Consider the following 22,174-nt stretch of genomic DNA (forward strand, 5'->3'; position numbering starts at 1 on the left):
TTATATTACCAATAAAAACATCGAAAAGGCAAAATATAATAAATAGATACCAATACTCAAACTGAAAGCTGTGACTAGACATGAAGGTGTATGTTGTCGTTTTCTACGTCAAGGGGAGTAGTATAATGCTATCCTTGTGTGATCACCACATCTTCATCTTTGTTATATGCATTTCATCTGTATATATCTATTTCACTTCCATCCTTGTACCGCACCAGCGCAACAAATTGCTTTTGACAGATGTTTCTTCTATCCTCTCTTTGGAGTTCTTATACGAGAAACAATTTTAGAATTTAGAACAAAGATCCTATTTCAAGTGATGTAATCATAACGGATCACAATTGCTGCCCAATAATTTACTATTCCTTTCGTTATCTACTGTGAATTATTTAAAAAATCAAGCTGTCAACATCTTTCGTACAAAGTTAGTTCAGACATACTTCCTAAAATTTAGGCGCGCAAAATTCAAATAGTGATCAGGCAAAGATAGCTTCATTGTAATCCCTCCATGCACAAGAGAGACGTGTGACAGGAGGATGTCGTCACAGGCTCTCCTAGGGAAAGAACACGGCGTGTTGGTATCTATTTATTATATGATCTGAAAGGCTACAACGTGTTAATGAAACAATTTATATTTAACTCATTTTATTTTCTTATCTTGTAAGCGATTTGGGTGAAATATATATAAAGAAAAATACGTGAATAGTCTTTTTCATTACTTTTAATTACATTTCAAGTATAAGAACATGACATCTAAGACTCTAGTCATCTATAATACTAACATAATATGATAAACAAAATTGATCTACGCATATCTACTACAACGACAAGTATTAACATCCAAACTATGTCTAGTTTGTGATTCAACTAAGTTATAGTTTGTGTTAAGATAACGCTTTACGTGTTGTATTTGGCAAAAAGAGGCAAAGTAAACCTCCACCTATCAATAATGCTGCTACGATGAATGTTGGTGCCGGACAATATGTGTCTAGTAAGTTAGCGATAACTAAATTACCAATAATACCACCAAGACGGGCTGCTACCATGGAAACAGCCACCCCAGTTGCCCTGAGATTCGTTGGGAAAATTTCAGTTATTAAACAATCCAAAGCTGCATTTCCGCACGAGATCACGCTACTAAACACAGCAGACACTATCAAGTTATGCAGTTTGTTGTAAACGAAATACATGGAAGCTGCACACAGGCCAGACGTCACGGTACTGAAGACTGAAAAAGAGTGTCAAAAAAGCCGAAACGGGTGTCGTGGGATTTACCTAAGAAAAATTTTCGGCCGAGAAGGTCCATGAAGAGGACTGCGATGATGTTACTGGGAAGAGCCGAAGCGACCGTGATCAGAGATTCTAAAAAGACTGCGCTTGGAATAGTGGCGCTGCATGATGATCCGTTTTGGCTTCCATGTTCCGTTACGAAGTTCGTTACCACACAGACACCAGCAGTTTGGTTTGGGTATACTCTTGAGTATTCGTCAAAACGGTTGAAGAGTTCGGGGAACCACATCATTAAACCGTAATATCTGTCAATTCAAGTTATATAACTAACATGTAGTGGTTTCAAAGATCGCCAACTTACCCAATGTGGAAAGTAAAATTGATGGTGATGGAAATGAGCGTGAACTTAAGAATAGGACTAACGAAAAGCTGCTTGCTATTATCTATGATGTCGATGAACATATTCTTGTATTTTCCTTTGATGGGTGTTTTGGTTTCGATTGGTTTTTCCGGATGGTCGTCAAGAATGAGTTGTTTAACAGGATAATCGTCTTTACTTTTTCCGGTATTTGTGCTATAGATCTGTCTAAAGATCTCAATGGCTTCGTCACACCTTCCTCGCGAAAGCAAAAACTTAGGACTTTCGGGTAAGAAGAAGAGCAAAGCTGCCACTATGAATGATGGTACCGCACAAATCAACAGGAAAATCCTCCAGGAGTTGTAGGTGAAACTTGGATGATGAAGACCAATACCGGTAGGTATGATGAGCCAGGCTAGCCCGGCTACGAATAAGTTTCCCAAAGTCCAGAAAGCCGCCATGAAGGAAAGCATGGAACCTCTTTTGGATTTGGGTTGAAATTCTGCAAAGTATGACCAGATAACTGGTCCGCTGCCCCCTAATCTGTAACCACACAAAGTTAGACCCGAATTTGCGTCCCGTGATTATACTTACGCCGCCCCATTTAGAAATCTGAAAAACATGAACAGCTCATATGTCTGACTGAAGCTTGAAGCCACAATGCACAGAGCGTTCATGAACGAGATCGTGATGAGCACCTTTTTACGGCCCAACGAGTCCGCCACCGAGCCCCAGGCGTAGGCTCCTGCCATCATCCCGATGAAGATGATGGAGTTCAGCCAGCCCTTGCTCTGGGTGCTCAGGTTTAAGTCGCATTGTGCAGACGGTAGGATGAAGGACATCGAGATGACGTCCATCTCCTCCGAGGTGCTCACGAAGCCGCATACTGCTAATAGAATGTAGTGAAATTTGCCATATCCGGTGAGTTCGATTGCTCGTTCGAAGTCGGCCTTGTCGGAATGTCCCTTTTCGACGTCGACTGGGATTTTATTCAGGTCTTTCAGTGTTGGTAGATTACCAAGCTCAAGATCTTTGGATCCGCCGCCGTTTAGAACGCGCTCGTCCTTTACATCACAATCTTGCTTGTTTTTTGATGGATGATCACTTTCTACCATTCTATGGTATCGATGGAGTTTGGTGTTTTGTGCGGCGGGCGAAAAAAGTGGAGACGGCCGGGGGGCGGCTTTTATTGGGGGCAGCGGACGAAAAGTTTATACAAAGCTCTGAAACAAAACATCCGTTAGTCGACAAACATCTGAATTAAATTTAAATCAGCAAATTTTGTGTTTGTGAAATTCATCCTAGCCAGCCAAGTTAATTTAAAAAAATTTAAACTATAAATTCTGAAATGTGCAGTAAACTTGATTTTGTTGTATATTATATATTTGAAACGTCAGTGACCGGTTTTACATCAACGTCAATGGCTGGAGAAATTCTTATAAACTTGTTTTTTTTTCTTTATATGAATATTGAAGTGATATAAAAAATTAAATATAAACATATTTAATTTGCTCTTTATATTCCGTGGTTTAGGTGAATCATCTGCATCAAGGATTTGTTGTTTTTTTATTTTGCTTTTTTTTTAACTTTCGAAGTGAAATATTTTTAACAAAAACAGTTGAAAATGTAAATACATATTCATATTTTGAAGTTGCATGTCATATATGCACAGTATAATCAAACAATTAATTAATTACATTTTTACTGAGTTAAAAAAACCTTCCGAACTTCAAGTGATAATATTCAGAAACAACTTTACCCATTTATAAAAAAAAGAACAGTTGTTTATAATATTGAATTAATCACGGTTACCACATTATGAATAAACCATTCAACAGCGCGTAATGAGATGTTTAAATTTTAAACGTGTTTTTACAATAATAAAAAAGATATTTTAGACCAAGGATTCTGATTTAGTTCAATGAAATATGATGCTGTACAGACCTAACCCACTAGGTGAAGAACAAATTTTATAGCCTATGTCTAGCCCGATTGGGTAATCATCATAGTAAGTAAAAAATCACAGCGTTGAAGTGGCAAACATCACACAAAATAAAATCATGCATCCCGCTGTACAAACATTGCTGATCTATTTTTATTGCTTCAATTAAATAAAATCTTGTCTAAGGTCAGCAATGTGCGAAGCTAAGTAGAAAGTGCAGCTAAGAAGGGAACAAATTGATTTATCATCTGTCAAAATTTGCAGCAGGGTTAATAAAAACGGGTGAATATTTTATAATAAGCGGCCATCCGCGATATTTTCTGCTTGTTTATTGGTTAGTCTGTGTCGTGCCAAGTGTCATCAAAATAATTTACTCCAATTAAGACAACAATTTCACATTATTGCTGCTGCGATGCCGCAACGACAGCAAATAAAGCGAATCATGCCTCGGTCTTAATAGGTAAGTAGGTGGCAAATTAATGTTTTATGTAATGATTTTTTCTAGAGTTTCCAATGGTACGAGACAGCAATGACAGTGATTTGGCGGTCAATGGAACGATCTTGAAGAGATAATAAAATACGCGATCTATATGAGGAGATCTGGAGGTGATCTCCTATACACAATAACGATGCTTAAACTTATATGAACCTTGTCGGAAAAGAATTTCAAAATTGCTCATTTTGACATATATGGATGTGGCCTTTGCTGAAACGTAGACCTTGATTATAGCGGCTCTACGTTCGAGATTTTTGAGAGTTTTATTTAATTAGCACTAGGGTAATAACCACTCAGATGTATTTATTTTCAAACCAAGAACTATAAACAGAAAAGTGGTCTCATCCGACGTTGCCATTTTTATATATTAGTTATCCTTCAGCTGGTTATGAAGATGACCATGGGTATAAAACGGTTGAACGTTCTAAATCCCATGTGACCCATTTTATTGAAACTCATTAAATGCGTGTGTTTTAACTGCTAAAAGTGTAAAAACGTTATTCTCTTATTTTCGTTATCACACTTTACTCTCGCTAATGAAAAACTTAAATTTCTGTAACATCTGCAAATTACAAGTCAACGCTGCGTCACTTTTTGCTTAGGTTAGGACTTAATTTTTCTTCATCGACAAACAGAATAATAAAGACTTAATTGATGTAATTAATTCGTTTATTAATCTCACGATATAAAGATATGCACCAATTTTGAAATGACCTTAATACAACCCTGCTGGTTAATTATTAAAAGAGAAAGACAAACAAAAACGTCATTGAAAGAAAAAAGACAAAACTTTTTTATTCACTTCAAATGTAAGATAACTGGTTTCGTGATTGTCCAAAACAACTTTTAATTCTCTTCACTATTAATAAAATTAAAAAACGTCGTGACGTCACCAAAAATGCCTTGTGAATAGTTACTCGTAGGTCGTCGAGTATGTAAATAGTTATTCCTATAGTAGTTATTTTTATTTACGCTTGCAACTTTCATTACGATTACAATGTTTACATTTATTGAATTGTTATATTATTTTATCAATCACGGATTAATTAACTACGCAGTGGTGTGTTGATAATATGTATTGTTATTAGCGAGAAAAATCTTTTTTTTTTTTATTTAAGAGGTTATAGATAACAATAAGAGAAAGTTTTCACGTGACGTCACAACTAATATTTATTGTTCAACAAGAAAGATGATAATTGTGCATCGACCTGGAAGCTCGTTTATTTAATTTTGTCGCTTTATGCAACTCTAATAACATCTACAGCTTCGAAATTTATTTTCAAAACAGAATAAAAATTTTTAAAACCCTAAGAGATTAACCACAATTTTGATAGCAACGTCGAAAATTCGTTGTGTACTTGTTTGTCATTAAAAAAATATTTGCTCGTTACGCTAATAAACCTAGTGTTTACTTATTTTTTGAAAAATAGTAGACATTTTCATATTCGGGAAGTGTCTAAGTTCACATCATATCATTATAATAACACAAGTGCGATAAAAAAATAAACTTACTTAAATTTGGAAAAAGGTCTTCTAATGAAATAGCGAGCACTATAAATCACAAATTATGGCTGTGGGGCACTTGTCGAGGCTGCACTTCACACACATTTCAGGACTGTTTTCGAAAAAATTTGTACAAAATATAGGCAGTGAATGTGAAAAGTTTGCACGTTTAAATCCTAATGAAGCAAAGTTCTTGAAGATAGGTACAAATTGTGGTTGCGCTGTTCCTTTCGTTTCAACTGGTGTGGGAACGTAGTCAATCAGATATAGCTAAACCATAAGTGTATAAACATATGTTTATATAAATATTTCAATGTGACGGTGATTGCCGAACAAAATCACAATCGTCCGTAAAATATTAGAATTTATCACTCGGTTGATAATTACGAGGAGAGGTTGAAAATACTCGCGCCTTAGCCACTCTCACTTTACTTTATATAAAATCTATGCTTGATTTAAGTGTGTTCGAAAAATTTCCGGCACTTGTGCTATATATCGATCAACACATCCAACATTTTAAGTGAGATTATCCCTCGTAAAATGATAACTAAAATTTGTTTGTTCTTTCCAAAATTTATGGCGTTTTCTTAAAATATTGCTAAGTAAATTTCACTTTCAATGTGTGACATAATGTGGCCTTTAACAATGTTTCGTTTAAACTTGGTCGATTTAAATTTGTTGTATTTGTTTACAGCCCCATTCAAAAAATTGATGACGTACATTTGTATTCAGGAATTGTATCAGTCGTTCCAGAAAATTCTCAACTTAGCCTCGTATAATTGTTCTTTCATGTGAACTGAATAATTTTTGTATCAATAAGTTTCCGACAAGAGACTGTGATATGGGAAAATAAACAACATTAGTCTTTATTGACAGAGAAATGTTGATAAAGATAGTAATTAGCCAGTAAATTTTATAAACAAAGAAACTTGAGTGTAATTGAATTACAAAGTACGTAGAGGGTGTAAAACTTCGTGACCAGTTGTAGTTGTAGTGAGAAAAGTAAAATTGAGACGCATTACTTATGCTTTACTAATTAAATTAACCAAAATAACTACTAATCTATCATGGAAAACCTGCTTCATGACTCATTGTTAAACTAATATTGAAAACCTATTTTACGATAATTAGCAGTTGTTGTTCTGAAAAAAAGGGGCAAATCATATACAAGGAATCCATGCACAACAGACACCCCGACGGAAAATAAATTAAAAAACTAAAATGCGTCATTTCGCACCTGTTTGCATCATGTTTGACTTTTTTACTTAAATTATATTGATGTATGATTAAACATTTGGATAAACAGATTTAGTCAATACGGTTTTTCTAACTTAAATTAGGAAGATTACAAGCATTATGCATCTAATTCGCGATGTTAAGAATTTGGCATGCTGTAATTGTTGCTAAAATCCGTCAAATTTTAACAAGGTAGCCCACGTCTGAAATTCCGGTTCCAACTTGTGTTTCACTATTTTGCAATAAGGTGGTACGAAATCAATGAAAAATTTAAAAACAAAACCATTAAATGCAGGATCAAATGTGACAGTCTGTCTCTAGTACAGTTTCGGTTTTTTGACAAGGTCATGCCATTTTTGACATTTGTTTTCAAAAATTAATTACATTGTGGCTGGAAAAAGTTTTAATCTATGTAGAGCTAGTTGTGGGCATTCTGGGTCTCGCAAATCCACCGAAATATGGGCATTTTGGACAACATTACTTACTAATTGATTACTCATTTACTCGGTTTTACCAAGCACGGTTTTGAGAATTCTTAATTATTTGGACTGAACCAGATTGAACTACGCGTGTTATTGACAGTTAAATGAAATTGACGAAAGCTAATTCAAATTAAATCTGAAAAATTTTATTGGTGTCAACACGGCCTTAAATATCTGACCGTAGATGCGCGCCCAACCGATAGAGCTAAATGAATCCCATAGAATGACAATAAATTAAAAAAAAACTTATTATCTAGAACTTTTTCGCTCATGACAAAAAAAAATGTGCTAAAAATTGGTTTAAAATATGTATTGTAGATTCGTATAAAAATAAAACAAAATATGCAGTCGTTAGAGAATATCTACTCGAACGTGTTATTTATTCGAAGGTTAATTTGATTCTGCCAATGGGGAGATAAGAGGAAATATTTAAAAAATGATGAAAAAAAATTGTGTTAAAGCAACGAGTGAAATAAAGTTTAGTTCAGAACATATAACAAAAAAGTTGTCTGTTCTTCGGTATAACAACAGAGCAACATGTTAAACGTAATTTGTATTTTTATCGTGTCAATAAACTTTTAACGAATGATTAATTACATACACATAAGGTTGGAGTTGACTCTAATTTGTAATTTAATAAAATCAATTAAAAAACATTTACATGTTCACAGTCCCGATAAGACAGTTATGAACACTCTAATCTTGACAAAGACTTAACTAATTAGAAAAGTGTGAATGTGTTTTAGACATATATCACCATCAATTTGCTCCAATATTTGTCAATGCGAGGATTCTGTATTTAAAACAATCAACCAAGAGTGGATATTATGATGTCATTTTACTTATTATATCTGGATTAAACTTGTAATTACCGCCAATAATGTGACAATTTTCTTAATTCTTCATTAACGAGTGATTATTTTTCTCAGACTCGTTTCATAGTTTCATGACCCCCGCATAAGCATAAATTTACAGAGAGTTTTACATATTTTTTACCAATCTTATCAAAGGTTACACAAAGTTATTTACATCAGAACAATTGTTAAAATGCAAATATATCGTATTTTATGTTTAAAATATTTATTTACAACTAATCTATGTCAGTCAAAATTAAGCCGCACCTTGGTTGCTCTATTTTATAATAGTCATTCCCCACTACACAACAAATAGAAAGGCTTAAAAAAATAAAAAAATAACTTGTTAGCAAATTATTTGCGTCAGATTTTTCAATCGAGTGGAAGGTTTTTTTTTTTTAATGACGCCTGCAGTCATTCGTTTACAAAAATATGTAACTTTTTTTGTAAATCGTGACTAAGTCGTCAAAAAATTGAAGGACTACTTAAGTCAAAATAAGCAAAATTTGCATTAAAATTTAATTAATGCGGCGTCGATAATTAATAGTAGTACGAAAACCCAAAATACTGAGTTTTTGGAATTACTTGACGAAATGGTAAGAAAATAGTATCTGCCAATTAGGCGTCAATTTACAAGTAATTTTGTATTGCTGTAACTCTAATTGGAAAATTGATTGACGAGTCACTGTTAAAATGTAAAGCAAACATTGTGTTATGTTAATACGCTAATGCAGTTTCACCAACAAGTTAAAAATAAAGAAAAATAAAAAGTACCTGAAGTCCTCAGAGATGGATGATTGAACACTCCTGCAGGGCTGCTAGCAACCTCCGCAGTTAAACTAAGTTGGTGAAAACAGAGGCAAGTATATATATTAGTCCAGGCCATCTCATTGTCAACTAAGTTGATCAAAAAGTAAACAAGTAAACATGTGATGTAATCTTTTACATATAAAAATATACGTCTTCCACGATGAAACTGTCAATTCCGCGAAATCACCACTTCGAAATCCCGCAAACGACACCATATCGGAAAAAAGCAAATTCGAAATTTATTTCCCTGATTAATTGGTAGCGGTCACTACTGGTAACGTTACTCATTCGTGACGTCAGCAGAAGTCATTGTTTCATAACATTGCAAACAGACTTAAGTGCGAGTACAAAATTCTTAAGATTCGTTCAAATAATCGTAATCTGCCGTTCGAGCTATTTTAATCGGCTTGTGTGGACTCATAAAAAAGGTCCTGCAACCGGTTTGACTAATTTGGTACCTGTACTGATAACGATTTTAAAGCGCTGAGTCGTACTTTTCGGGGGATATTTTTGGCTGCAAAAAACAGGTGTATTCAGACTCAGGTTAAAGTGTTTTATTCACAAATATTCGTGTTTGTTTATTTTAATTTTGTTTTATTTTTTCCAAGCAAAAAACGTCTGAAAACATCTCGATTTTGTTTATGACTAAAGCTATATTTAGTGACACAAAACAACTTTTTTTTTTGGAAAATAAAATTTATTCATTTTTATTGTTGAAATATTTTATGACAGGCATTTTACATTTCCAAGTTATGTGTCGGTTTGTACATGATTTATTAACTGTCTGTTGTTTATTTAATCTATGTGTAGGTAATGTTTGTTTTATAAATCAATAAACGTTTTTATTGTTGTTATGGTTATTATTGTTAATTTCAATTTTATGTTTATTTACAAGAAAACAACAGTTTAACTATTTGCCGTCCGCTGTACACATTTATAACTGAAAAGAAAATATTTGTTTGTAATTGTTTCCTTGTACCAGAATATTTTTAGTTAAAAAAAACTAAAGAAGTTAACCACAATTTAGTGGTTACCAATACGTCATGCCAAAAATATAAAGGTTATTCTTTCGAAAATAACAAAAACATTTGTAATTATTACAATAAATTTTGTTTTCCAACTGAGATTTTAAAAGATAAGAATACCTAATTTATTAAAGTGAAATTTTTACTACATACATGCATACCATGCATATAGGAAGTAACTTACATAACTTATTTTATTCATATTTCTCATTTATATCAAAAGTAAGAAAAATGAAGAACTTGTTAGCATTGAGGATTGATTTTTGTTTTCCAACTGACATTACAGACATTTTTTTCACTGCTTCATTAACTGATTTAATGCAGCCCTTGTTTTTTGCAAATTGACAGTCTTTCTCAACCAGTAAATGACGTCAAGTGTAAGTTGGTTTGACACTAGTGATACTAATGTCTAAATATCAGTATTTACACAATGACATGATAAAATTGCTGAAACGATTTGTCTTTGTATTCTTCCATTTCGCACTTAATGTTTAAATAAATATATGTTAAAATACGCATTTACCTTTACTTTGAAATTCGTTACACCAGTGACGGCGTCATTTTATCTTGAAAAGGGAAACAATTCTAACGACTATTTTCGCGAATTTCTAGTGAATCATATAATCAAGCTGTCATAGCGTGAACACAAATTGATTCATATTCTCTCAGTCATCTCGGCATTATTGTGAAATTTCATAGTTCCTCTTGATAATAACATCGGCCACAATACAAATTGAAGTGTTGCTGGCGACCTTTTCCTGTTCCACATCCGCTTAAAATTTTTGTAAATTAATTGATAATTGACGCAATTTATCAATCACAAGACATGTTGTTTGACAGGCTACAAGAAAAGTGATCGTGATATAAGAAATATATCTTCGATCTGGTATTCTGGCTTAATGCATAAATGTCACTTAAGAGCTAACTTAAATGCAGTAAATTAAATTAAATCACGGTCGAGTCGTACGAAATGGATAGACGCACTGTTTCAGAAAAACAAAAAAACGTCTTTAGAACTAGCTCTTAAACGATAATTAAAACAAAATCGGACACAAAAATATGACTGAATGTCTTTAATGTAGGTGTAGTTACTCACCTAGTCATAGTCAGGCTGTACTTCTCGACCTGCCCACCTTTCTCATATGTATAGTGCACCCTCAAATTTTCTCCTGGATAATCCAAACTTAATGAAGTAATTGAGAATGAGCACATTGACATGTGAAAATCACGATTTTCCGCCACAAAATTTAATAGATTAAAAAACACGTAGGTACGCAGTGACTACAAACGGTCATTGTATAACAATGGTGAGTACATGATAAGTTTAAAATGGTTTATCCTATTTGGTTAACTACTCTCAACACAAGGTCTTTATAACCCCTTTTCTTTGTAAAACATCATTAGCCACACTTACTTCTGATGGCATACATAGCTGTCAAATTGTTCAAATGGATGTGGAGGTAGGTAATAACAGCTTTAAAATTTCAAATTAATTGCTTTATCACTTTTGCTACATCCGTTCACATTTCTTCTCATGCGTGCATTTGATGTTATTGTTTTTTCTTTGAATTGTGGATTTAATTAGCACAAGAAGCTTTATTATGCATTCATTAATTATAAGGAACAATAATTATTCTTCTCTGATAAATCTTTCTAGTAGGTCGTTCGACAAGATGGTGACAAATCGCTCATACATGGGTCATTGATATTTACTTAAAATGTTAAATTAAGTAAAATAAATATGTTTTTTGTTGCAACTCGGTCTTTCCAAGATGATTACAACAATTCTGGACCGCAACAACAAGCATTTCGCTAAAGTTACATAATTTCCTTATTATTACAACTATTCCATTTCTACAAAAACCTTTGTAATCACCTGACACCATTAATTTTGTAGTCAAGTGTTTTTAAGAAAATTATGACCTCATGTACTGTCAACGAGTCACAGATTGTCCATATTGTTTGATCTAGAACCCCAGAAAAAACTAGTAATGAGGTGGAGTTCCGTCTTGTTCGTAATAAGTTTACCTATTGATATTACAAAATAATATGAATAAACACAGAAAACAATAAACTCGACTTCCGTCAAAATTTAAACAAAATATTTTGACTGCAGTTTGTATAAATCAAATTTATAAAATTTTAAATATTTTCGTTTAAGCATACTTTTTCAATTTTCTGTGGAAATGCCTGTTTTCTTTAAACAATGAACGCAAATTTACAACAGGTTCATAATAAAATTTTATTGTATAACAAAACCGCGGCGAAAACGCCAAACTTAGTATAATGTGGTGACGCGTTTCGCTAACAAGTTTAGCACCAACGGGTCAACCAGTAGCTAATACTGATCACGTGACGACTTATATTTTATGACTGTTCGTCCTGCATTTCCTTCCACAGTGATATCGTCGTTTGTAAATATTTCTAGACTTTCTAAGATGTTTAGACACTTAAAGTTTGACTAGTGCGGTTTAGACGATTTAATACAAACACCCACTTATTATATAATTTGACGTATAACACGCATGTGTATCATTAACTATTTACGTAAACCTACATAACATTAAAATATTTTAACTTAATGTGTTAACAGTTTCCAGCGCAAGGTCGTTTCGTAAGTGTAAATGTATCTTCCATTCTTAGTAAAAGCTTACGAAAGCATGCAACGTTTTCACTTACGTCGAGTCTACACAGGCCTTTATAGTAGTGTCTGGTTTTATTTTTACGGAAATTACAATTAAATTTAAATAATGGTGGAGGCGCCGGGTAATGATTGCGCAAACATTTCAAGAAATCTGTGAAAAAACCAAAACATGTTTTTCGTGACATTTGTCGTTATCAGGTTTTTGCTAAAACTTAAGTTAAGTTTGATGTGACGTGTGGCTGCCACGTGAAACCGACTAAGTATCTACGTCTGCAAAATTACGCTTTTGACACTAGAGGGCGCATTGTTTGTAAGTTTGACCGCAACGAACAAAGATGGCTCTGACTTGGAACAGAAAATATGATGTGGTGATTCTGGACAGTACGAAATCGTACAGCAGAAGACTGCGAAGAATCTGGGACAATTAACTTCTAAGGGAAGGGACATCAATCCAAAATACAATTCTTTGCGGAATCCATTTATTTCCGGATTATATAAATATACATAATCCTGGTTTAAGGTTACTGTGGACACATTTTGCGTCATACCTAGATTGGCCACACCCTCGTTGGGGTTGGTACCACCCTAAGGTTTATTTCTAATGGATGAATCTAGAACTAACTTCATCATCACTAGGGTGCTACACTCCCAAATCTACACCCCTGGAAACTCCAGTGATTACAAGTGTACTAACGAATTAATGATAAGCACTATTGTTTTAAACTTTTATTTGATTTGCACATAATTTTATAAAATAAAGACACTTTTTGTAACTCGTAGTGATAATTTAACGCCTACAAATATGTAACATTTTGTGTAATTACTAATTCGACGTTTGCAAACGGCGGTAAAATTTGAATTGATGCTCGTTTCCATAGCAACGGATGTCAACCAATCACAACACCGACTGTCAAGGTCTCTTCTTTAAAAAAATGTGTAATATGAATATGGAAGCTAATATACTTGAAATTTATGGTTTACTAGAGTACAATTGGCTTATTTTTTTGTTTTTGTTACAAAAGTGGCAGTAGTTTGCGCCACAATGAACTTAACTATCTAAATCCGTATTAAATCGTGGTTAAATACAAAATGTTTACTTTTAAAACTTTTTTGATTGATAACAGTGTTGTTTGTCCATCGTACTTAAATATATACGACCTGTTTTAAGTATAGTGCTCTTTAATGTAAAAAAACTTAACAATGGTTTTGATTTGTATACATATATATACACTTACCTTTGTTTGATGATGTCTATGATGACTCATACCTTGGGTACAATGCTTAACCAAGCCAAATTCGCCAGTAAAATAAAACATTGTATTTCAATTATTATGAAACAATTTAATCATATTTAAACAATCTGTTTAATCATTAATTTTATTAATTTACAAATTTACAGTTCATTACTTAACAATAAAAGAACTCCAACTGCCGAGTTTGAGTCCTCTTAAAGTTAGAATGTTTAAATTCCATGTGGGATGGAGTACTCTTTTAAATTACAGTTTTATTTGTTCTACCAGAATCTGGAGAAGTACATAAATTTTACACTTACCACTTAATTAATTTCTTCTGAGGAATTAGTTCGTCTTTAACGTTTGTAAAGAAAAAATGAATATGTATAACAGTTCCCCGGAAGAAAGAAATCAACTGGTTAGATGTTTATGATGATCAACAAAATCTTTTTAATACATTTCATATGCTTACATAATTCAGCACGTTTAAAATAATGAGGCTATTTTGCTAAAATAATTGCAGAAGTGTATGAACAATAAAAATGTTACAACGTAAAACGACGGATTTTACCATCTATAGGTATATTTTCATTATTTACATTTTAGATTAAGTATTAAGTAGGTACATTCAGACTGAAATTATAAATCAATGCCGTAAATCAGAAACCCATGTGACAGCTAGCATTATGAAATATTTACATTTACGAAAATAGTATGTATTGAAAATTAGATCTATGCACAATCACAAATGGTCCTACCTTTATCGTAAATTTGCCAAAAAATAAGTTTTCACTTAGCACGATCTATAAATCTTTATTAAATAATGTCCAAGCTTGTTTTGATCAATTCTAAGATCATTTGTAATTGTCGAAACCTAATTGCCCACTATTTTATTTACAAATATTATAAAATTAGCAGTAATTTCTCAAGAATCACAGTAGATTCCAAAATTCGAAACTAGAATATTGACATATATAATCACAAACTGAACCCCAACACTTTATAAAAAAGAGACAACAAAAAGACGAATGCTTCAAGTTAAATCTACAAGCAAAATAGTTCTATATCCGTTAAAAATTAGACTACTGATACTATTCAACATTTCTTCTTCTTAGCAAAAATCATTTGGAACAATAAATGGCCTCAATTTTATATTTTTAAACTTAGTTAACAATAAAATATACTAATCACTCACAACTTTCACTTTTAAAAATTTAAAGTCAATACTCAAATTTTAAGTATAATAAAACAGATCTCTAGAATGTGTTTCTCCATTTCCGCTGCCCTCAACTGACAGAGTTGTTCAAAAAATGCAACTGTTACAACAAGAGGTGCAACTTTTTCTATTAAATCAAACTCCGCCGTTCTGTCAGTAGATCGAAAGTCCTTGATCTAACTAAAATTTTACAGTAGCTAATATCATAAGTACGGACTGACAGTGTATTTCCGCTTTTAATGAGGTAACTAGGTATTCATTATAACCTATAAATACTAGTCGATCTAGTTTCAGAACGCGGGCACCGGATTATCTAACTATTCATTGTAGTCCCACCATTCTTTTTCATACCCTTCATGGACATGCTCTAACAAAACTTTCCTCCTACTATCGCAATACCTGAAAAATTTTTGTTGTTTTTCATACACACCGCGACTTCAATTTTTGTTTTTCGTTACTCACCTGTATTTATCTTGGACTTTTTGCTTAATATCGGCGAGATTTTCAGACGTAATATCTCTCTCTAAATATTCAGATAACGTTTCAGTGGCACTCTCCAGGTCTTTTTGGTTATCTTCGAAAATCACAGACTGGTTATTTTTTTGTAAATAGTAAGCAAAAACGTAAGTATACATAAGTGTCTGTCGGCATTGACATAAAATATCCACCGCTCTTTTAAGAAACTGGACTTCAATCCAACTCATGTTATGGTGTTGCATTTCCTCCATTTTCTCCTTAACCGACGCGTACAACTTATGCTCGAACTTCAAAGATGCCATGTGATTCATGTATCTGTTGCAATAGAACAGATATCTCTGCAACGCCGAACGCGACTTCTCCTGGGCGTCTCTAGCCGCTTTTGCCTCGTCTTCGTCGTATCTATTGCAATTATACCAAGAGCTACCGTGTGGTTCCCACGGTCCTAAACATACCCAACAAAAGTCTGCTTTGCAATTTTGATTTTTGCACACCATGTGATTGCAACCGCCATCTTTCTCTATTGTTACGTTACACTTTGGACACTCTTTGGTGTTAGCTGCAATCCAGTTGCTAGTCTCGGAATCATCGTCGCACTTCTTTATCCATTTTTTCAATAGATGGCATTTCACAGGGTCGTGCCAATTTTCACCACAAGCGAAACAAAATGTGTGGTTACATTTGCACGTCACTCGATGAGGCTCCACGTACTGCACTTTTATTGCGTTGCTACAGTCTGGCGAGGGACACCATCTTAATAGGCGATTGCACTGCAAAAATAAATGCACTTCACTCATGTGATACTTACTTGTCGTGCCTGATTACAAAAACTACTAGGAATTTTTTATACGTGTTAGGAAATGTGTTCATTATACACTTGTAATATCAAGGACGTACGAAATGAGTACATTCCACCATTGGTTTGATTTAACTTATCCAAACACACTTGAATAAGTTTTAACGCACGTGTGAATTTTGTTTATTGACTGACAACAAACACTTATCAGTTAAAAACTAGCACAGTTGTGATTTTGTCGATTTACGAAGTCTCCACATATTTACAACGAAAAGATTATTGAAAAACGATAAGGAAACTATAATTTGATTATTTATTTTATTTTAGGTTAACCTATTTTTTCAAGTGGTAAGATATAAAGTTTGAAAATTAAGTTACTAAAGAAAATTTTACAATTTATTTACGATGAATTCAATCATTCTTAGTTTAGTAACAAGGTTAAAAATCCACATAGTATTCTATGTGCGTCGGAGGCGATGGAACTTCAGTATAAACAAATTTACACACTTTTCAGCAAGAAATGCGCTGAAAGAGCAATATAAATAAAAACCACAATATATAAAGAAAGACACAAATTTCTTGTGTCGAAAATATTAAAAATTAAATGATCTTTAAAAAGAAGTTAAAAGGTTATTAGTGCAAAGTTAATAATAACGTTAGTTAATTGTTGGTTTATCGCCAAGGACACGTTAAACGGTAATAAAAAAATTAATAACGTCAAAATCGAGTCAAAATATTATAAATTTAGCGATATATTAGAGGAATTTGATTTTGACCTTGAACGATTTAGCAACTTTCGTGGGCTGCTTTTAATCATACGTGATTTAATAAAGTTGATTAAACGCATTATAAGTTATATAACGTTGATTTGTACATTGATGTCAAAGATAAAAACTGATATGAGATCAATATAACCCTGAGACATCTTCAAAGTACTTTTTAAAGCTATAACCATTAGGATCACACAACTTAATCATTTTAGTAATGTCTGACTTAAGCATGAATGACTTAAGTAGAAACTTTAATTTGTACATGGTTGGGTTAAATTAAAATCATGGCTATCTAAACAAGTGACCTTGGAATAATGAAATATTTATAAAAACGCGAAAATTATCAACTTTTGCTAATTTCTAATAAGTTCGAATCCACGCAGTCCAGCCAACGTGAAAATCAAACACAATGGAATTCTTGTAGCAAATTAAAATTCTTCTTTTATCTAAAAATAGTTTCACTTGTTCCATAACATAAAATCGTTACAAAATAATTAAGAAAAAACTCTCCCAAAGTGCATGAACTTTAAAATTGCATCAATTTAAATAAATTTCAATAGTGATGAAGTGAATGATTATAAAAACAACTTTTTCATCATTTTTGCAACTTACCTCAACAAAACTATTGGTGATTAAATGTTGATATTTTAACTTAACTTTAGAATCCTTGACTAATTTCATAACAGTAGCATCATCAACAAGTATGTCGCAGCCGTAAGCTGCACAGGCAATAGTTTGTCCCACACCCTCCTCCATAATTTTTGTTGTTAAATACTCACACCAACAATGAGTACAAAATTTATGTTCACATTCAAGTCCAGTCATATGCTTAAAAACAAACTGAAGGAAAAACGAAAACAAAGAACGCGTTAACTTACAGATGAAGGAAGGGTCATGAAACAAATTTCGCACTCTTCTGTCCCGTTGCCGCTTTTCTTTGTTGGCTAGTAATCAAATTTGTTAAAAATAGAGGAAGTGAGCGCTTTTAGGTTATACCTTAACTTTGTTGTTGTATTTGTTGAACGGATTAATGACTCGAGCTTCTGAGAAGAGTTTGTCTTGGTCCCCGTCATAAAACCGTTCCATGAGTTTTTCTTTATCCCATCGAAAGTGATTCAAGAGAATGCGTGTTGTTGTTGTGGATATCTGAAATTGGGGTTATAAATGACTTGCAGCGTTAGTTGGAAGTCTGATTCACCTCCACCACTGAATTAACTTCTTTGATCGAATCAACCATGTGCTGGACGATTTCCTCCGTCGATAGGACTTCGTAGGGGTAGTCGTCAGCATCTGTCTGTTTTTCTCTATGTCCTGTAACTTCAACTTCCATTGCAAAATCAACATCATCGCCACTAGATTCGTTTCCTGAGTCAACATTGTCGTAAGTATCCTCTTCTGAATCCATAACAATGGGATTTGAAAAACTGACCACTATCACTACAAACGTTATTGTTTTTTTATTTGAATTCTCCGAGGGTATAGACTATGTAAAAATTGATAAAAATACATTCACACACACATAACGAGCACATTACCAACTGAGATTCACGGAAAATGTAAGAATAAACTCTGCCAGTTGACGTTAGTGACACTTCGCACATCTGTCAAGACAACTCAACAAATCAACGATAGATGGCACACAATGTCAAACCGAACTTGACCTTGACGCGCACCAACCAATTATCAAACAGGATTTTTTTAAAGGCGATGGCATCGAAGACAAATTTCTTGCAACACCACATTTGTTAAAACACCTTCTCCATAACTAATAATTTAATAACTTTAACTAACAACAATTAGTTAAGAAGCTTAAACATTTTTTTTAATAAGTCAATCAGTACCCGAAATGGGGTGATTTAAATATATACTGGGTGTCTTTGAATTTGTTTTTCGGCTAACGATCCTTTATAAAATTGAGTCAACACTCCATTTTTGAAACTGCAATGAAATCATACATTATTAGTGTCATTACTAGGAAAAAACCGAAAGATCCAGTATTTACTTTGAACATAAATTGATATTTAATTACTCTTGAGTCTTGACCATAGGGAGTGTTGGATCTTATAATCTACGATAAATGATAGCTTTATATAAATATCCCATTGCCTACTTAGATTAGATTGTTATAAATAGAGTTCCGAGATTGTCATTATTCCTATAAACTAGTTAAAATTTTATATAATTATTAAAACCCGTGCAAAGATGGTAAAACTCTAAGCAATTTTTTATTGATCTTCTCCAAATATTGTTAATTTTACATCCGAAATGCAAAAATCGACCTTTTCCTACATAGCAAAAGATAGCTAATACCAAATCCACACGTGTTAGAAAAAAACGAAACATGAATGCGTGCGCATATTAAAGAAGAATTGCCTCCATTAAATTTCCGCGCCATGTGTGAATTCTTTTTTCTTCGTTATTAGTTTACTCAAATAAAAAAAATCTTTCACTTTATACAAATTACAAAATATTAGTTAGGTTTGAAAATTGGTAATTTTGTGAAACGTCATACTCACCAAGCGTACTACCAACTACATGTAAATAATCAAGTTCTCTCTAGGCAACGTAAATGGTAAATAATAAGCGGCATCACTCTGATACATGTCTACCCTAATATTTGAAACTTGAAAATCGACTCGCCCACAAGAATTATGCGCGCGCGACCATCAGTGACGTCAGAGAAACACAGTCTTGTTAAAGAATATTAACTTATGAACGATTATATGTTAATATTCTTTGGTTCTGTGAAAAGTTGGATTGGTTATGTACTTGGATGAAAGCGTGACTAAGATCGTCCACGCCCCTCTGAAACTCCACCAATAGCGTAATGGTGCTTCAAGGAGGCGTCACTGGAACAGCTTTACACATTTTGTTTTATTTTTCAGACGTCCTGTATAAAATTATAAATCAAATAATCTCTACAATAGAAAATACAAACTTTTCCTGCAGTTGTAGTCATGAAATAAAATTTTACTTAGATTTTTTGTTTTTGCTTAGTCGAGAAATAGAAGTCTGAACCAAATTGACGTATGATTTAAAACCATAGATATATCTAATATAACGTCATAAATTACCTATCCAAAGGTTTGTTCAATCTCTTCTATTACATTTTGTATAATTCTTGAAACTCTTTTTAATAATAATATTAATAATGTATGGGTATTTAATGAGTCTGACGTATTCTATATCAAATTAAATATAGTAATGACGAGATAATTACGGGCTCATTACATTTTAATTTTAATTAACTTGTAACGTTACTTGGAAAAATTAACTTAATTTAACGTTATTTTTAACACTAGCTTAGTTCCAAAATGACATACATGCATCAAGTTAGTATAATAATTAATTAACCACTAATTAATCAGTAATTAATTAAACGGTAATTTTAATGTCATTATTGTGCGTCATAAATAATAATAATCAAACAATTTAAAACCGAAATATCTTTCGAATGACGTCACAAATAGACGAACTCGAACTGGGCGCCTCTTGTTCCTTAAACATTGTATTCAAGATAACATTCTTCTATTACACTAGAGACCCTAAGACCCTTCTTTAGATCATTAACATAACGGGACAGCTTAATTTAAAAATGGTTAAATGGTCAAGGTTAAGTTAACAATGTTATCATCCAAGTACCTGGACAGCGAAAGGGTCGATTGTTTCTCAGAACCTCAGGTAGCCAGAAAGAGATTAGTGCTAAGATTATGTTTTTGTTGGTGATTTTTTATCAGTTTGGCAACATATTCAAAATTTTATGGTTGCCAACCTGACGTTAAATCCAAATTCTGCCATCTTGTGTTGGTTAAAAATTTAATAAAACATCTAAAAACTCATATATATCCATTATACTCAGAACCGGAACTTAATCCCTTTTACGACGTCGGCTTAAAATTTTTCTACCTGCTAACCGAAAACGGTTCGGATAATATAATGACCTTGACCATTCCGGGAAACTCGGCTGTTCCGGATTAACGAATTTCTCAGAAATTCCCGGTAATAAAATACTTTCTTTATCCTAATTGGGAAATTAATTGTCGCCTTTTTGGAAACATTTTGTATTTTTTAGTTTTGAATTACGTGAACAATAAAGTTAAGTAAAGAGTAGTTGCGTAGTAAATTTAGATTTTTGTAATTTAAATTTTCCACTACTATTTCATATCAATACGATAACCGATGTTGGAATGTATATGGATTCCTTGACTCATGTTGAATTCTGAAGAACTGAATTGTTGTTGGGTGATTGTTTATCAGTATCACTATACCAGTGGTTCTATATTGTTTTGACACTTTGGTGGACCAAAGATATTTGGGAAATTTAAATTTAAATTTGTTTTCTACGATAGGTTAATGTGTTTTAATAATACTAATAATATTGTTCAAGATTTAGCAAACTATATTATTTTTTACTAGAGAATAAGAAACTTTGTCGCCATTTTTTTAATACGTCACTAATTTAAAAGGCACAAATAATTTATAATATTTGAAAAAAGCAGAGTGAGAAAAGATATGGCCCTGTTTATTTATTTATTTTTGTAATAAAGTGTAACTTCCACTTTGATGCGCCGCCACTGTCGTTCTTCAATGAAACCAACTCCTCCAATTAAAATTAAAATTCTCATAAGATTCTATTAATAATTTACAAACGAAGTGGTTTCCTAAAATTAAACAGAATTCCAACTCGATATTTATTAAAATTTATAGCTTTTCAGCGACATACTCCATTTCATTTACTGAATCGATTTAGGACGCATTTATTTGACTCTACGTAGTACTACGAATGGGAAAAATCACACGGAATACAAAGTTTTAATAATGTTGTCAACAATTTCTCCCCAAAGAACAAAAACATTCATTAAATTCGTTCGGAACGCCACTGACCTTGCCGTTTCGTGCCAAAGTACAGTTACACCAAAAGTCGCAATTATATCAAACAGTTAAATTTAATAAAATGCATACGGAATGGTAATAATTTGTCTTTCGTTTGATTAATCAGTTTAATAAAACCGATCATGACTTATCATCGGTAGCTGCATTGAAACCGTCGAGGAAAAGTACGCTCTTCTCGATTACAACGATGACGTCATCAATACGTAGACT

The 22,174-nt window shown here is 32.9% G+C and overlaps 2 protein-coding genes across 4 annotated transcripts; both read right to left on the minus strand.

The window, feature by feature from the left end:
* Positions 1-703: 703 nt before the first annotated feature.
* LOC135141446 (synaptic vesicle glycoprotein 2B-like) lies at positions 704-11,057 on the minus strand. Of its 2 annotated transcripts, none has more exons than XM_064072545.1 (5): positions 11,033-11,057; positions 2,183-2,811; positions 1,592-2,131; positions 1,276-1,535; positions 704-1,228 (listed from the first exon to the last, which is right to left on the minus strand). In XM_064072545.1, exons 2-5 carry the CDS (start codon positions 2,701-2,703, stop codon positions 885-887), a joined length of 1,665 nt encoding a protein of 554 aa, XP_063928615.1. In that variant the 5' UTR covers positions 2,704-2,811; positions 11,033-11,057; the 3' UTR covers positions 704-884. The 2 variants fall into 2 exon arrangements, with proteins under 2 accessions (XP_063928615.1, XP_063928614.1); XM_064072544.1 differs by lacking the exon at positions 11,033-11,057 and adding an exon at positions 8,876-8,984.
* A 2,863-nt stretch (positions 11,058-13,920) lies between these two features.
* On the minus strand, positions 13,921-18,670 carry LOC135141447 (E3 ubiquitin-protein ligase ariadne-1). 2 transcript variants are annotated; one of them, XM_064072547.1, is made up of 7 exons: positions 18,607-18,670; positions 18,270-18,508; positions 18,068-18,217; positions 17,950-18,015; positions 17,684-17,899; positions 15,491-16,275; positions 13,921-15,427 (listed from the first exon to the last, which is right to left on the minus strand). In XM_064072547.1, the coding sequence occupies exons 2-7, from the start codon at positions 18,474-18,476 to the stop codon at positions 15,346-15,348; spliced, it is 1,506 nt and encodes a 501-aa protein (XP_063928617.1). In that variant the 5' UTR covers positions 18,477-18,508; positions 18,607-18,670; the 3' UTR covers positions 13,921-15,345. The 2 variants fall into 2 exon arrangements, with proteins under 2 accessions (XP_063928617.1, XP_063928616.1); XM_064072546.1 differs by having other exon boundaries at positions 18,270-18,664.
* Between the last annotated feature and the right edge of the window lie 3,504 nt (positions 18,671-22,174).

The sequence above is a fragment of the Zophobas morio genome, unplaced genomic scaffold (genome assembly GCF_036711695.1).
Source record: "Zophobas morio isolate AGI-343-1 ecotype UQ-CSIRO unplaced genomic scaffold, CSIRO_AGI_Zmor_V1 ptg000044l, whole genome shotgun sequence".
NCBI lineage: Eukaryota > Metazoa > Arthropoda > Insecta > Coleoptera > Tenebrionidae > Zophobas > Zophobas morio.

Excerpts from the sequence above, each read along its gene's own strand:
- LOC135141447 (XM_064072547.1), bottom strand. The coding sequence starts at position 18,476 with ATGGATTCAGAAGAGGATACTTACGACAATGTTGACTCAGGAAACGAA. Across the intron at positions 18,016-18,067 it reads AATACAACAACAAAGTTAAG|CCAACAAAGAAAAGCGGCAA; the intron begins GTATAACCTAAA and ends TTTGATTACTAG. Across the intron at positions 16,276-17,683 it reads TCACCAATAGTTTTGTTGAG|TGCAATCGCCTATTAAGATG; the intron begins GTAAGTTGCAAA and ends TTATTTTTGCAG.
- LOC135141446 (XM_064072545.1), bottom strand. The coding sequence starts at position 2,703 with ATGGTAGAAAGTGATCATCCATCAAAAAACAAGCAAGATTGTGATGTA. Across the intron at positions 2,132-2,182 it reads AGATTTCTAAATGGGGCGGC|ATTAGGGGGCAGCGGACCAG; the intron begins GTAAGTATAATC and ends GTGTGGTTACAG. Across the intron at positions 1,229-1,275 it reads CGGCCGAAAATTTTTCTTAG|TCTTCAGTACCGTGACGTCT; the intron begins GTAAATCCCACG and ends ACTCTTTTTCAG.